At 37.8% G+C, this 15,917-nt stretch overlaps 1 protein-coding gene across 1 annotated transcript; it reads left to right on the forward strand.

Moving 5' to 3' along the window:
• Positions 1–5,077, forward strand: LOC108677570. The gene is made up of 3 exons (XM_018165805.2): positions 1–37; positions 3,583–3,759; positions 4,233–5,077. Exons 1-3 carry the CDS (start codon positions 26–28, stop codon positions 4,644–4,646), a joined length of 603 nt encoding a protein of 200 aa, XP_018021294.1. The 5' UTR covers positions 1–25; the 3' UTR covers positions 4,647–5,077.
• The last annotated feature ends 10,840 nt before the right edge of the window (positions 5,078–15,917 follow it).

A 15,917-nucleotide genomic window follows, 5' to 3' on the forward strand; every position in this document is an offset into this window, starting at 1 on the left:
ACTCCTTCACTACCGAGCCGCGAAAATGTTGTCTTTGGTGAGTGTTGCAAAATTATTTTTATAAATAACATGCCAAATTAAATTAAATTCAATTTCTTATATCATGAACATGCCGAAACAGATTGATAGCTAGAAAGTGTGGTATATTGACAGGGAATTTTCAGCGTTACATTTGGATATTTTTGCACACCTTAATTGTGCATAATAATAATTTAATTTTGTACATTGATTTTAAAAATGTAAGCTTTAAGGATATACAATCTGAAATAAATCTCGTCATTGGAATTGGTTCCCTTCGTACAGCTAGTTTTTGAATAAAAACCATTTGGTTTAGTAAAGAATGTTATTAATTCACTGAAGAGTTCATTAAAATTGATAGTATTTTAAAAATGAACACATTGAAAATTGAAACAAAATATGTCCCAAATAATTGCATAGCTTATAATTGAACAACGAAGAAACTTTCAGATACTTTCATAGACTACCAAACGCTGCAGACACTATTTAGCAAGAATTTAGTAAATTATGAAACTGAAAAATACCAAGAGAATATTATAAAGTAATGCAAAACATTTAAAAAAATGAGAAATTAAAACTAATAGTTTCATATAGAATCTTTCAAGTAAAGAAGATGGTACTCTCATTGTATCCACAAAAAAAAATAAGATTATTTGCTTCACATTTTAACTATAATTTTTAATCCAGGTAGACTTGTCATCTCCAATCGACGGTATACTCGGTCGCACGAAGTGTTCATGCGGACTAGTTTACATTATTTACATACATTTGACATCGACCAGTGAACGATCAGTGGTCTTCAAATTGGAGTTCAAACGAGAACCTTGCATGAACTCTTGACTAAATAATGGATCAAACCTGAACTACTACATTGACTAGTAATAGGCCTGGCATAAGATTCATATGCTCGCATTTATGGCTGATTGTTAAGCAATCATTCTCATGATTCACGGGCCATCAAAAATTCAGGCTTAATCCCTAAATGTCAATCACAGGCGTTAGAATTGACTGTACGATTAACTTTAAACTTATGACCATCATCAGATTTTTCCATCTTTATACTTTCATCCAGTGACTAATATTCATTTACATTGAGTTGTTTCTAAGTAAATAGTAATGGTAGAATAAACTGTGTTGTTTGTTCAACGAGTTCATCAAAGAGGAGTTAATCGTCAATGGCGAAAGAATATTTAAAGAATAATTGGTCAGGATCCCCCCCAAAAAAAATTATACCCAGCATTGCGTTCATCAATGTTGAGGAACCATAGACGGAAGGATATATAGGGCAAGTTAAACCCTGCAGTTTGTTCACAGCATAGCGTTCATCAACGCCAAAGTCTCATCAATTTTGGGGCTTTATTGATTAGTTGCATAAAACAGCACCAGGCTAACTCTTCTTCTCTGTTCGTGGTGGCGGTTTTTCACGAAAGCAGATTCTGGTGTTACATGGTAGCTAGGTCGATAAGGGTTCTGGTGTTACAGGGTAGCTAGGTCGATAAGGGTTCTGGTTTACATGGTAGCTAGGTCGATAAAGGTTCTAGTTTACATGGTAGCTAGGTCGATAAGGGTTCTGGTGTTACATGGTAGCTAGGTCGATAAGGGTTCTGGTGCTACAGGGTAGCTAGGTCGATAAGGGTTCTGGTGTTACAGGGTAGCTAGGTCGATAAGGGTTCTGGTGTTACAGGGTAGCTAGGTCGATAAGGGTTCTGGTTTACATGGTAGCTAGGTCGATAAAAGTTCTGGTGTTACATGGTAGCTAGGTCGATAAGGGTTCTGGTGTTACATGGTAGCTAGGTCGATAAGGGTTCTGGTGTTTAAGGGAAGCTAGATCTATGAAAGCTCCGGTGTTACAGAGTAGCTGGATCTATGAGAGTTCTGTTGTTACAGGGTAGCTAGATCGATAAGGGTTCTGGTGATTTAGGGAAGCTAGATCTATTAGAGCTCTGGTGTTACAAACTTACAGAGTAGCTAGCTGCCAGATCTATGAGAGTTCTGTTGTTACAGGGTAGCTAGATCGAAAAGGGTTCTGGTGTATAAGGTGGCTAGATAAATGAGAGCTCTGGTGTTACATAGCAGCTAGATCTATGAGAGTTCTGTTGTTACACGGATCGATAGGAGTTCTGGTGTTACATGGCAGCTAGGACTGGTGTAGAAGGATGTAGCCTTCGCATGACAAGTGATTATTGCAGTAAGTTTACAGAAATCAGGAGTGGAGAGATAACGGATGTCTCATACTGATTTTAAATGCAGGCCTCGAGTTTGAAGTTAGCAGTGCATGGTTTCGATAAGTGAAATAAGAGAGGTCTGGTGGAACAAGATGGCATACATTTCGTCCTTCAAGGTAGCAGTAATCCCGTTTTAAAGGTGACAGCATCCGCGTATAACAGGCAATCAGATGTCTCACGTGGCAAGGAAACTGAAGACCCCTCCAGTTCTTATGCTGCAAAGCATCTTTGGCCTCGTTGCGCGAGAAAACAGTGAGAATGTGTTGAAAGATATAGCAGATATTTAATGCTGAAAGAAAACAGTGTTCATGTGATACAAGAGAACAGTGATCTCACGGTGCAGCATAACAGTGTTCTTGCGGTGCAAGATTAAATTGGATTAAATCAAAATTATTAGTGATTAAAAGATGAGAGCGGTCTTGTGTACAAGATAACGGTGATCGTGTGTACAAGATAACAGTGGTCTTGTGTATAAGATAAAAGTGACATTGTTTACATGATAATTAACAGTGGTCGTATGTACAAGATAACAGTGATCTTGTGCACTAGATAAGAGTGGTCTTGTGTGCAAGATAACAGAGGTCTTATGCACAAGATAACAGTGAATGGTCTTGTGTACAAAATAACAGTGGTCTTGTGTACAAGATAACAGTGTCCACTGTTATCTGGTACACGAGAACCCTGTTATCTTGTTCACATATGTACATGTGTACAAGTACCACTGTACACAAGACCACTTGTACACATGTGTACAAGATAACAGTGATCTCGTGTACAAGATAACAGTTGACACTGTTATCTTGTACACAAGACCACTCTCATTTTGTACACAAGACCATGCACCGTTATCTTGTGCCACGAGACAACTTGTATCTTACAACAAAAGACCTCCATTATTTTTCACAAGAAATTACATTGATCTTGCCCCTGAGACCACTGTTATCTGGATATACGAGACCACTTGAGACACCACGAGCCCTCACTGGCTCTGACCTCACTCATTCACCACGAACAGTGCATGGTGGCACAATACACTCAATTCTAACGCCTGTGATTGACATTTAGGGATTAAGCCTGAATTTTTGATGGCCAGTGAATCATGAGAATGATTGCTTGACAATCAGCCATAAATGTGAGCATATGAATCTTATGCCAGGCCTATAACTAGTCGTAGTAGTAGTTCAGGTTTGATCAATTATTTAGTCAAGAGTTCATGCAAGGTTCTCGTTTCAACTGTAATTTAAGGATAAGTAATCGTTCACTGAATACATTATTGTATTCAGATTATAAACCATTGAAAGAATACTCAATTTAACAGCAACTATATTCTTTTCAACAGTTTATCCTACCTACTCTACTGGCTTTTGCGTGTGGCGAGAGCGTCGTGAGCGTCGTGAGCAACCCTGCAGCTTTGACGTACACGGGAGCGACGATCTCGAACGTCGGGCCACTCACCGCGAACGTCGCCTTGGCCGGTGTACCGCAAGGGCGGCCAGTCTACACACACACTCCCCAGGTGCCCTGATCGTACCTACCATTCAATTGTCTCTAGATTTTCTACTACGTTTGGCTGTAGAATTGCGATTATATTGCAAATTATGCGTGTAGAATAGAAGCACCGATTAAATTTCCTCTTGACTTTATTTTTTTTAACGTTAGCGTTGCAATTTTATCGCAAATTATGTGTGTGGAAATTGTGAAAGGCGAGATGCATATACGGAGTTGGCCAAAAATCGTTCAGAAGATCAAACTATAATCAAACATGTCTATGGTTAATTTATCACTTCAGGGAGCTTCAATGTTCCTTCGTCACGCATTTTGTGAAAAATTGTTTTCTGTGGCAGTTTTATTTGAGAACATGAGACTCGTTCAACAACCGCTGAATATACTGGAGTTTTATTTGCTTTCAAATTCGTGGTGAGCGTGCGTTTCCAGCAGACTAATAATATAATTTCTCCAACTAACTTAACATAATAAATTGGGTTTCAGATCACTGAGCACCGATTCAAGCAAAAGACGGTACACAGCCAGTATAACGTGCCAGTGGAGAAGCCCGTATTCAGGAAGCAGGTGGTGCAAGACGTGCACCACAACTACGTGGCCAAGCCCTACGCGGTACCCAAGCCCTACGCAGTGCCCCAGCCCTATGCAGTACCTCAGCCCTACCCCGTGTATCACCACGAGGTGGAGGTGAACCAGCCCGTTCAAGTTGTGCGTCATCACACTCACCAACAGCAGGTGCATCATTTCCCGTTGGTTAAAACTGCTGATGTGGTGCACCAACACTCGCCTGTGGTGCATGTAGCACCAGTTGTACAACAGGTTGTGGCTGTACCGTATGCAGCCCCAGTTTTCGCTAACGCTGCACAGCATACGCGAACGGAAACAATGCAGGCCCACTGAAGCATTCCCACTACATAGAGGGGCAAAACAATAAGAAATGATCAATCTTGAGACAAAAATTAATAAAATAGCCTAAAGTCTTTCTTATACCTTGAGCAATTATCGTCCAAAGCAACTCTCCACGTAGACCATGCAGTAACAAATGTTTCAAAAATACTGCAATAATGACAGCGAAACGCCGGCGTTTGCAAATTGAGGCTAAGAATAAAGATTAAAAAAATAGGTATCTAGTAAGATTTCAAGTGTTTTCTCAAATAAATGAAAATGAATCGAGACCAAGCTCTATATTTTTTCATGTTATCAAGTGCTTTATTACTGTTGTATTAGTGTAGATAATAATATTCTTAAACACCCGATTCTAGAACTGCATGTCCAATGTGCGTGAATTGAGTCATTACGGCGGAGGAATAAAACTTGTGTTTACCCTCTCATGTTTTCTCTCAATATTCTGACCATGAAGTAGAAAACTTTACGTATAGGGGATACTGTAACTTTGTGGAGTTACTCGCACTGCTCATTCATGCAGTGCATTAAATTTTAAATATTCACGTGTTATTAGAACAAGTGTTCAGAATACCCACCGTACCAAGATATTATCTGGACCTGAAATCATATTTTCAGTTGTAGAAACATAGACCATAACAAAACGGAGAGAAAATGACGGATTTGCTTCATTAACATTTAGAGAGCTCAAAATTAAAGCGTATTCTTAAAACACGGGGGTTAACCGAGCAGATAATCTTTCTTTGCCTCGCAATAGATAATCCTAGCAATTTTATTCAACTATCATGTATTAGCAGAATCATTTTAAAACTTGAGAGTTTGAAAATATTATCATTCCAAAGTCACGGATCGAATATTGCGTTCAATGGTAGAGGCGGGACGTAAACAAAGTTGTTGGTAGAGGCGGGATGTAAACAGCTTCCCTGACATAACCCCATATCAGCCATATGAAATAGTCAAATGGGGTAAGATCAGGTGATCTCGGCTGCCAGAAATGTAGAGAGTTCATTTCCTATGCGTCCTACCCAACGCTCAAAAAGTGACAGATCCAAAAGTTTCACACAAGATGCCAATATTGAATTGAATGGTTAAAAAATTGTAATCATTCTCTATACATTGCTGTATTAATTAATCATTTTAAATTTATGCCTGAATAAAAACGAATTTACTAAATTGAGCCCATCATTTAGAATAACCCTGTATAATGTGTGTCAATTGCTTAGAAATCACACTAAGTTTTAATTCATAAGGAACATAGAATATTTTGTTCACTTGCCTAAATGCATATTAGCTCGACATTAAAACATTTTGACCCCAAGGCAAACAAACAACTGCAGCTAAGTTAAAAAAGCTCCTACCTTGTTGACGGTAATTATATGAACAGTGTTTAAGGAGCAATTATTATATTATAGTGAGAGTGTGTAAAATGCTTGTATGTTCTAAAACTTAGATAAATACCGTCGAGATTATTAAATGGAAATAACTTCATGATAAAAAACTTCATCTTCAAAAATAACTTCATGATAAATAACCGCCCCCCCTGTACACACAGAAACGCCCCCGATTAGTATTTTGGCTAATCGAAAGTTGTCCATTATTCAGTACCTAAAAAACTCGGAGAATGATTCGCTTCATAAAACTCCAAATTTCCATGAAAAGTTACGAAACCACTCTGACCTATAGATAATATATTGGTTTATCACTGTTTAGTTCGTTCAGGTTAACTTCTCCGTGTTACGTTTTGCCGCCATTAGATAGAATAATGAGTAACGTTTCAATGTATTCGAGGTATCTGTATATGCGTTTCGTGAGTCGGCAGTATAGCAGCGTCTGGTCCGAGTTACTTTACGACGAGGCCTCAAACTGTTCTCATGGTACGTCGCTAACGTGATGGCAGCGATATCGCGTTCAGTGCCACAACTTCACATCGATTTTTTCTGTTTTATTTTTGGTGACATTTTCCTAGTTGACATGATAGGGTAAGTGGGTAAGTTCCCCTAAACGAGCCTCTTGGTTTTGCGATGCTATCACTGATGTAGAGGCGGACGCCATTCATGAAATAGAACCTCACAGAAACACGTTGCGATGGCAGTTCTAGATCGGTAAATGCTGTGTACAGTGGCACTGATAGTCGTCTCTCAAGCGCAGCTTGAGAGACGACTATTTATTATTTATTTAAAAATTATTTAATTTGTTTTTTTTTTCAAACTTGAAAGTAAAGTTATTTGAGGAACCAACATTTTTTAAAAATCAATTGTATTGACCAAGCAAACACATAAATGTTTACGAAACATTGAGGCCACGATGAAACAATATTGTGCTTATAAAAAAGTAGAAAATATGCGAGTATAAAAAATTATACCGAAGAATATACACAGGATGTTCTGCGAAAGCAAACGTAAAGGAAGCAGCTCCTGCAACAATTTTTTCCGTGCTCCAAAAGCTCACTGAAACTTTTCCATTACATATACTGATATAGGGGCATAACAATAAGAAATTTTCAATCTTGGAAACAACTTAGTCTTTTTTCTATCTTGAGATATTATCGTCCAGAGCAACTCTCTAAGTAAACCATTCATTAACAAAATTTTCAATTATACTGCAATAATGACAGCGATAGGCTAGCGTTTGCAAATTGAGGGTAAGAATAAAGATGAAAAAATTAGGTATTTAGTAAAATTTCAAGTATTTTCTCCTAAAAATGAAAATGAATCGAGACAAAGCTCTATCTTTTTTAATGTCCTCACATGCTTTAGTACTGTTGTATTAATGTAGATAATATTCTTGAACGCCCGATTTTAGACCTACTAGGCCAATGTAATAAGTAATTTTGAATTGGATCATAATCGCAGAGGAAATAAAACTTGTGTTTACGCTCTCATGTTTTCTCCTAAAATTCTCAGCATGAAGTAGAAAACGAAAGTTATTGGGGATACTGCACCTTCGTGAAGTTACCCGCACTGCTGCTACCCACGTCCCACAGCACATCAATTAATAGAATATGTGGCACAGCATTAATAAGACAAAATGTTCAGAATACCCGCCATACCGAGATATCATCTAGACCTGAAACTTCATTTTCAGTGGTAGAAACATAGACCATAACAAAGCGGAGAGAAAATTTTGGATTTACTTCATTAACATTTACATAGAGAGCTCAAAATTAAAGCGTCTGGCCTAAAATTTTGGATTTTGACTTTTCCAGTTTTTAGTCTTGTCTTAAAGCTGACATTCTGACCTATTCAACGGTACAAAAACCATCTCTGTACGTTGATTTATTCATTCACGACAGATCGCGAAAGGGTTAGGAGTGGTGGAGTTCTTTAACATTTAACATAGGGAATAATTGCCGCAGTGCACTTTAAATAGCTAGTCTTCACACTCTCCGCTCAAGTAACCCTTCTGCAGTCGTTTGGGATGGTTTTTGCGCCGTCGTTTCCATCATCCTTGACAGAAATTTCGGGCTCCACTGAAAATTTAACTTATTGTCACTGGAAAACTATCTTCTCCTACAGTTTTGAAGCAACAGCGAAGAGAAATATAACATTCGATTCACAAATAAATTATGTAGCGATTGGTTGTAGTTTTTTTCAATTTCGTTATAGATTTGAAAATATTCCGAGAAAAGGGGGGCGGAAATGGGAAAAATCGAAAATATTTCGAAAATTTTACGAAAAAAAGCTCCCCTACCCACAAAAACTCGAATTTCAAAAAAGCTACGACGTATCGAATGATATGCGTCTCGATGTTGTAGCTTGAAAATCCTAGGAGGAGATTGTTTTCTACAGTACTCCTTTTTTTGGCCGTTTTTTAAGAATTTCACGTTTTCTTTCATTTTTTTCGAAAAAATTAGCATGAATAAAAGCTGTATATTTTTGGGTTTTACATATGTGTTCCAAGTTTTAAAGTGATCCGTCTGTAAACAGCCGAGATAACATTTTGGCCAAACGCTCCCCTTAGCAGATAATCTTTCTTTGCCTCGCAATAGATAATCCTAGCAATTTTATTCAACTATCATGACCAGAGATTAGTAGTTTGGCTAATCGGATTTGTTCATTATTTAGTACCTTAAAAACTTTGAGTTCGATCCACTTTACTATATTCCAAATTTTCGTGAAAAGTTACTAAACCAATCTGAGTTCCATAATATATTGGTTTATCATTATTTTCTGAGTTCGGGTTAACTTTTTTGTGTTACTTTTTGCGTCCATGAGATGGAATTACGAGTAATATTTCAATGTATTCAAGGTATCGGTAAGCGTTTCGTGAGTCGGCTGTATAGCAGCGTCTGGTCCGAGTTAGACTTTACAACGAAGCCTCAAACTGTTCTCATCGCACGTTGCTAACGTGATGGAAGCAATATCGCGTTCAGCGACACAACTTCACCTCGATTTTTTCTGTTTTATTTTTGGTGACATTTCCCGAGTCGACATGATAGGGTAAGTGGGTAAGTTCCTCTAAACGAGCCTCTTGGTTTCGCGATGCTATCACTGATGTAGAGGCGGGCGCCATTCATGAAATAGAACCTCACAGAAACACGTTGCGATGGCAGTTCTAGATCGGCAAATGCTGTGTACAGTGGCACTGATAGTCGTCTCTCGAGCGCAGCTTCAAGACACGCATGGAATTATTTACTTTCTTCAAACTAATAAATTAAATTACTCGAGAAACCAACATATAGATGCTTACATTATATTGTGGCCACAATGAAACAATATTGTGCTCATAAAAAAATATAAACTATCTGAGTATAAAAAAAATTATACGCACACCGAAGAAATGGCATTTATTTATCGTTTAAGATAATTTTTTCATCATAGAACAACATCCCCACAGTTCACTCAACAAATATTTTTAAGAATTCATAAATTCATTTAAAAATGATTTAACTTACATAAAAAGCACGAAATTGAAGAAGCAGTGGCGCCAAGCTAGCAGAAATTTGAAACGGAACAACAAGTGCAAGAAGAGGAACTCGAGCGGTCAACGAAGCTCTGGAGATCTCAAGAGTTAGCTTATTCCGGCACCGCCCATCGTAGCTATGCCCCGCTCCTGTTACTCCAGAACTGTCCGGTCACTATGACGGTTAGGTTCTTCAGGCTTCTGTTATTTTACCGGTCACTATGACGGTTAGGTTCTTCAGGCTTCTGTTATTTTACCGGTCACTATGACGGTTAGGTTCTTTAGGCTTCTGTTATTTCATTTCAGACTATTTACGATTACGACAGAACGTGTTTTTTTTGCTACTGTAAAGATGATTTCTGATGTACAAGGCCGCTGACTATCTACAAATAATGAATTTGAATATTATTCATTTCCACAGATACAGGAAAGTCGAGCATCTACCGCGTACAGCTCAAGAGGAAATAACTTATAATATCCAACAGATTAATATTTTTCGACTGAAACTTAGCACCTTACACTGCCATTAAAGTACGGCTAAGCACAAATGATCCACAAAAGGTCCCATCAAACACCCGTTCTCTTAACTTTGGCGTAACGATCGCGTGTATCTGAATCGCAAACAAGTTGCCGGCGTAAGCCTTTTACAGAAATGTTGACGCTCTTTGCAGTGATGGTATCAAGGATACAGTCGTCAGTTCGCAGCAATGACCAGCGGCACAGTCAAAGATCTTCGGGCTTGCCATATAAGGAGCGATGCAAGGCATTCGACGACACAAGATCGCGAGCGCTAAGTGCATTACCGTCAAGAATATTGGCTTCTAGATCCTTTCATCACGATCATTTTTTTAACACCTCAGATACTGTATACTAGGCGCCGTGTGTTTAGTACATGTACGAAGATACAATTTGGTGACTAAAACAGGCTGTAGGTCTAGAATCGTTGTACTATAAGTGATCGGTTAGTAGTCGAGGGCAACGCATTTTTGTCTGGAATAACAGTATTTGTTATCGTTTTCACAGTTAAATGATTCAGACCGTGTTTTCTTAAGATTTCGTTGAGCAAACGTACTTACAGGTAATTAAAGTACTTATTGATGCAAAAATTATTAGATACTCGGCTCATAAATGTTATTTTGCTTCATCAGCTAATCTAGCATTTAGCAGAGTGACTGGCACGTAATTAATCACGGTTAGGCTTTCGGCAGGCACCATTTCTCTATTGACGTATGCAACAGCTTGGAATACAAACTAATTAGTCGAATCTAGCTAAACCCACGTTTCCCACACGCTTATTAAGGGGAACTTTATGATTCTCTTGATGAAAATAATTAACACCGGAAATTTGTTCTGTGCCGTAAATAGCTTTCACCTCGGGGGTCAACTCGCCTAGAACCCATTTATAGCGTGGCACCTTATATATTCACCTGCTGCACCAAGTTGATGGAGTAAATTCATTACGCGCTTATTGCGAGACGCTGGTCATTCTTTTAACGTTAATCATCAGATACAAACGCCAACATTGCATTTTGCTGCAGTAATGTTGTGATTTTCCTTATAAAATGTACTTTAGATGATAAAAAATCATGAAAAAATCAGTGGTCCTGATCAGATAGCATATTTGCAGAGGACGCTATTACAAAGCAAACTCGAGTTACAAGTGCGCAATCATAGACATGTTAATAGATTGGATAAGCATCATGCATTGATCATCCTGATCAGCGTCAATAATGAATCATAACTGGAATTTACGGTTATATTGCACCATCGTTTTAAAAAAATATAACTCACTGCAGTGAGTGATAGGGAGCGCATTTTCTCGTCCGTCCGTGACGTAAAGTCACGGACGGACGTCACGGACGGACACGACCAGCACTATAGCGCTTCCCATAAATGACAAAATGCGCTAAAAATTGAATATGATAATAAATATTGGAAACTATGACGCTGTGAGCAAGCGGCCGAGTTTAAGGAGTGGCTCCATATATGACATCAGCGCTTCTCATAGAATGACATCCACGCTCGTGACCACCTCATGGCTTCAGCCAGCGCCGTGAGACCTTTTAAGAAATCGACGGAATTCATAAGTATGTTCTTTATATCACAAGATCTTCTTAAAGGAACTCAATTATTACTACAAAGTGTAACCACTCATTGCACTAAAGTGTTACCCACCCAAAGTGTCACAAATATACTTAATTAAAAAAAATACTACACGTTTATAACCTGAACGTCCCTATAACGAAGATGATGTATGATTATTTTCAAGTGCCCTGCTCCTGAAGTGTCCTGCTTCAAGTGTCCAGGACGTAAAAGTCGCTCGGGGATACATACCTTTTAACACAAATCATTTCATTTCAATCGTAAAAATTTGAAAGGTGATGGGTTATAATCAATTGTTAAGGTGCATCTCATAATCAGTCTATCGATGAAACCCGTAATTCAAAATGTGCCTATGTATATTATTTTGATGGGGCTATATATTGACAGTGAACTATTAAGGTGAAATTTTCTGGCGATAAATTGAATCGAAAAATTTCACTGAGACAGTATCACGAGGGTCCATTGTCACGAGGGTCTAATACCATAAATCGTTCCTGTTTAAGCATCACGGTTTTTTTACGTTATTTTCATCCTGGTATTCTGAAATAAAACATTAACGATCTATCGCGCAACTCGTTACGGAACGACGGTTAACAATGCCAATTCATCGACAAATTTCTTATAGTTCACAATGCCACAGCGAATATACTGCAAGGATTTAGCCACAACACTGAAATAGACGAGACCTGAACTTGGTATTGAACCATATTATGTTGTTTCACATAAGGATGATGCGTCGCTTACTGCATCGGTTAAAAAAGCCTAGCGTTTCCATTGTTCAAATCAGCCCTGCTCCTGAAGTGTCCTGCTTCAAGTGTCCAGGACGTAAAAGTCGCTCGGGGATACATACCTTTTAACACAAATCATTTCATTTCAATCGTAAAAATTTGAAAGGTGATGGGTTATAATCAATTGTTAAGGTGCATCTCATAATCAGTCTATCGATGAAACCCGTAATTCAAAATGTGCCTATGTATATTATTTTGATGGGGCTATATATTGACAGTGAACTATTAAGGTGAAATTTTCTGGCGATAAATTGAATCGAAAAATTTCACTGAGACAGTATCACGAGGGTCCATTGTCACGAGGGTCTAATACCATAAATCGTTCCTGTTTAAGCATCACGGTTTTTTTACGTTATTTTCATCCTGGTATTCTGAAATAAAACATTAACGATCTATCGCGCAACTCGTTACGGAACGACGGTTAACAATGCCAATTCATCGACAAATTTCTTATAGTTCACAATGCCACAGCGAATATACTGCAAGGATTTAGCCACAACACTGAAATAGACGAGACCTGAGCTTGGTATTGACACCATATTATGTTGTTTCACATAAGGATAATGAGTCGCTTACTGCATCGGTTAAGAAGAGCCTAGCGTTTCCATTGTTCAAATCAACAATGTAAATGAAGTTTGATAGAGTATCACGGATTCATGAAGTATCACGGATATTTCACCAAAATAAAAATGAAAAATATAAATTTATTGGCATTTATACAAATCAGATGGTTGAACCATTGAAGATTTAGCATAAAGAAGAAAAGTAGATACTTTTGCATTCAGCAAAGCTACAAAGTAATAGTTATAGTGCAATGAATTATCAAATTCCAAGCGAAAAAAATCACATTTATGCATTTATAGTTAAAAATTATGATAATTTTTCACAAAAACATAGGGGGGCCAACAGTCTGAATAAAAAAAATTTCGACACTAATTGTTATTCAATTGGTTATTCATTCCCCTCACAACAAATGCCAATGTGTTGTAGGGCTGGTCTAAAATAACTGAGTCGAGTCTTCTGCCCCCGTTCCTGGAGCTGGGAACAAGTTCATCGGGATCGTTTGTACCCCGAACTGTTGCAGTGCGAGGATAAATCTGTTAAAAACTATTGAATTAATGCAATGAAAGTTACGGGAATACATAATGAAATTTTTTCTTCACGATTTACAAGTGTTTTTACAATTTACAATATTGTAACATTATAATCGAAATGAACATTTTAAAAGTAAATAAAAATACATATTGTATTTTAACACGGAATAAATATTTGAAAGTCCTATCATCCAAAATGAATTATAGCAGATCCAGGAATACGATGGTGTTAAGAACTTCCAGTCAAAGAGATTTTTCTTCATCTCATTCAAGGTTTTATGTTCATGCCCAATAAATGTTGAATAAACAACTCTTTTCAAATTTAATCATGCATAGAAAACATCAATTTAAAGGCAATATGCAAAATGAAGCCCATTATAGTTTCAAGTTTACTGAATGATTGCAGGTTATTAACCATTAGTTTTCCGAGAGAGTTGAATGGTTAAGGGATAATAACATCAGCTTTATAAAGGTACTGAATGAATGAGAAATAATAACCGTTAGCTTTCCGAGAGGGTTGTATGGCTTATAAGTTATAGGGATAATAACCATTGGCTTTAAAAAGGTACTGAATGATTTAAGAATAATAACCATTAGCTTTACAAGGCTTCTTAATGGCAGAGAAGTCATATATGCACTATTGATGATTATAATGGCAGTGATGCTCGATGATGCTGTCAGCAACCCATGACGCTCAAGTGTTAATGCGTTATTGGCATTGCCAAGTATACAACGCTGCAATCATAAACCTACAACAAATTCTTTTGTAAGAATGACAGCAAACTGTATTATTTCTGTTGCCGCATGGGACGTCATATGATGTATGTGTATAATGTTAATATTTCAGACCTGAAGCAAGGAAAATACCAGTAATTTCACTACCTAGCAGACTCGCAACACGAAAATAATTCATGAGCTCCTATAATGAATCGATTGTACGATGGATCTTTTATTCCACTGTTATTTCGTTAGGTTATTGCCTCAATTAGTGCGTTGCTGCATGCCTGCGTCATGCATGCAAGGCATATGTGTAGGTGCGCTCAAACTTGTCCATATAAGGGAAGAGGCAGCGGTACATTAGAAAGCATTGGGCGTTGTCCTCTGCTGCGCAGGCTGGCAAATAGACAGACAGCGCGTGGTGTGGCTTAGGTATACTGTACGACATGCACGGAACTCCTGCTTTGATTTTCTTCATGTTAAGACGATGTTTTTCAGCATTACTCAAGTCGGGTAATTTTTGCTCCAAGTCTATTTGTGTGTAATTGTAATTTTTTACTATTTGTTAATCGAATTGTATCATTGTTTGTGACGGAAAATATTATGAAATATTAGTACGAAAATTTGCGAGTAAAACTATCGCTAGTTTCCATAGTAAAGCTAGTGCGGTGACCAAACTTGACTATTTTCTTTTGGTTTATAGCAATGCGTATCTGCACGGAGAGGAGAAAATTGCAATCTAGATTTATGGGCCCAAGATCAACTTTCAATTACACTCAATTAGATCCTTAACCTGTGACTTTAAGAGAAGATGTATCAGACGCAGCTGGTTGGAAGCGTATCTGAAAATCTTCATGATAAAATTAATCCATTCAGTGGAGGTAATTATGCCTGAGTACACATCACGCGAGGCCTCCTATTGTTCGCATAAAAGCGCGAAATGGACGAGCTGGAGTCCGCCTTTCATACGCACCGACTTGACTGAGAACCTGGGACTCGCCTGTAATTGTTTGTTGCAAATACGGCAAGTTCTGGCGACAGCGCCAGACTGTTTTGACGAGACCTCGCACAAATACGGCGGCTTGGGGTAACTTAAGCTTTATTCTGACTATTGTCTGCACGATTGTAGCCGATTTGAGTTGAGTATCCAATGTCTGATACTACTTTACTTGATAACTATAATTTTGAGAAAAATTTGCATTTTTACTTGTGTCAAATATATCGCCCATTCAATGACCGTGACTAATATCCGAGTAATTGAAAAGGCACTTTTTAATTTCTGTCAAAGATAGCATGTGGGCAAGAGGAAGTTGGGCAAAATTCATTCAAATTTATTTGAAGCGAATATTAAAAAGTGATAGCATACAAAATTTATTGACTATGTTGTCGATTTGTACACATTCATACGTTAGTTCATACTTGGGGAACGATCTACATTGGGGATTGCAATTCTATGAAGTACACATCTGCCAGTGCACTAAAAGAAAGTTCTGTGCATATGAACGCAATAATGAACAGTATATATGCATTTAAAATTAATAAAGATGCGCGCATGCAATAGAACCTCAAGGATCATTAGATGCATGGTAGCTTGAGACGTTTCAAAAGTTAGTATGGAAATATATGTAAATATAATGCGCCGCAACAGAAGTATGTGTAATCGC

This window comes from Hyalella azteca, unplaced genomic scaffold (genome assembly GCF_000764305.2).
Source record: "Hyalella azteca isolate HAZT.00-mixed unplaced genomic scaffold, Hazt_2.0.2 contig13277, whole genome shotgun sequence".
Lineage (NCBI taxonomy): Eukaryota > Metazoa > Arthropoda > Malacostraca > Amphipoda > Hyalellidae > Hyalella > Hyalella azteca.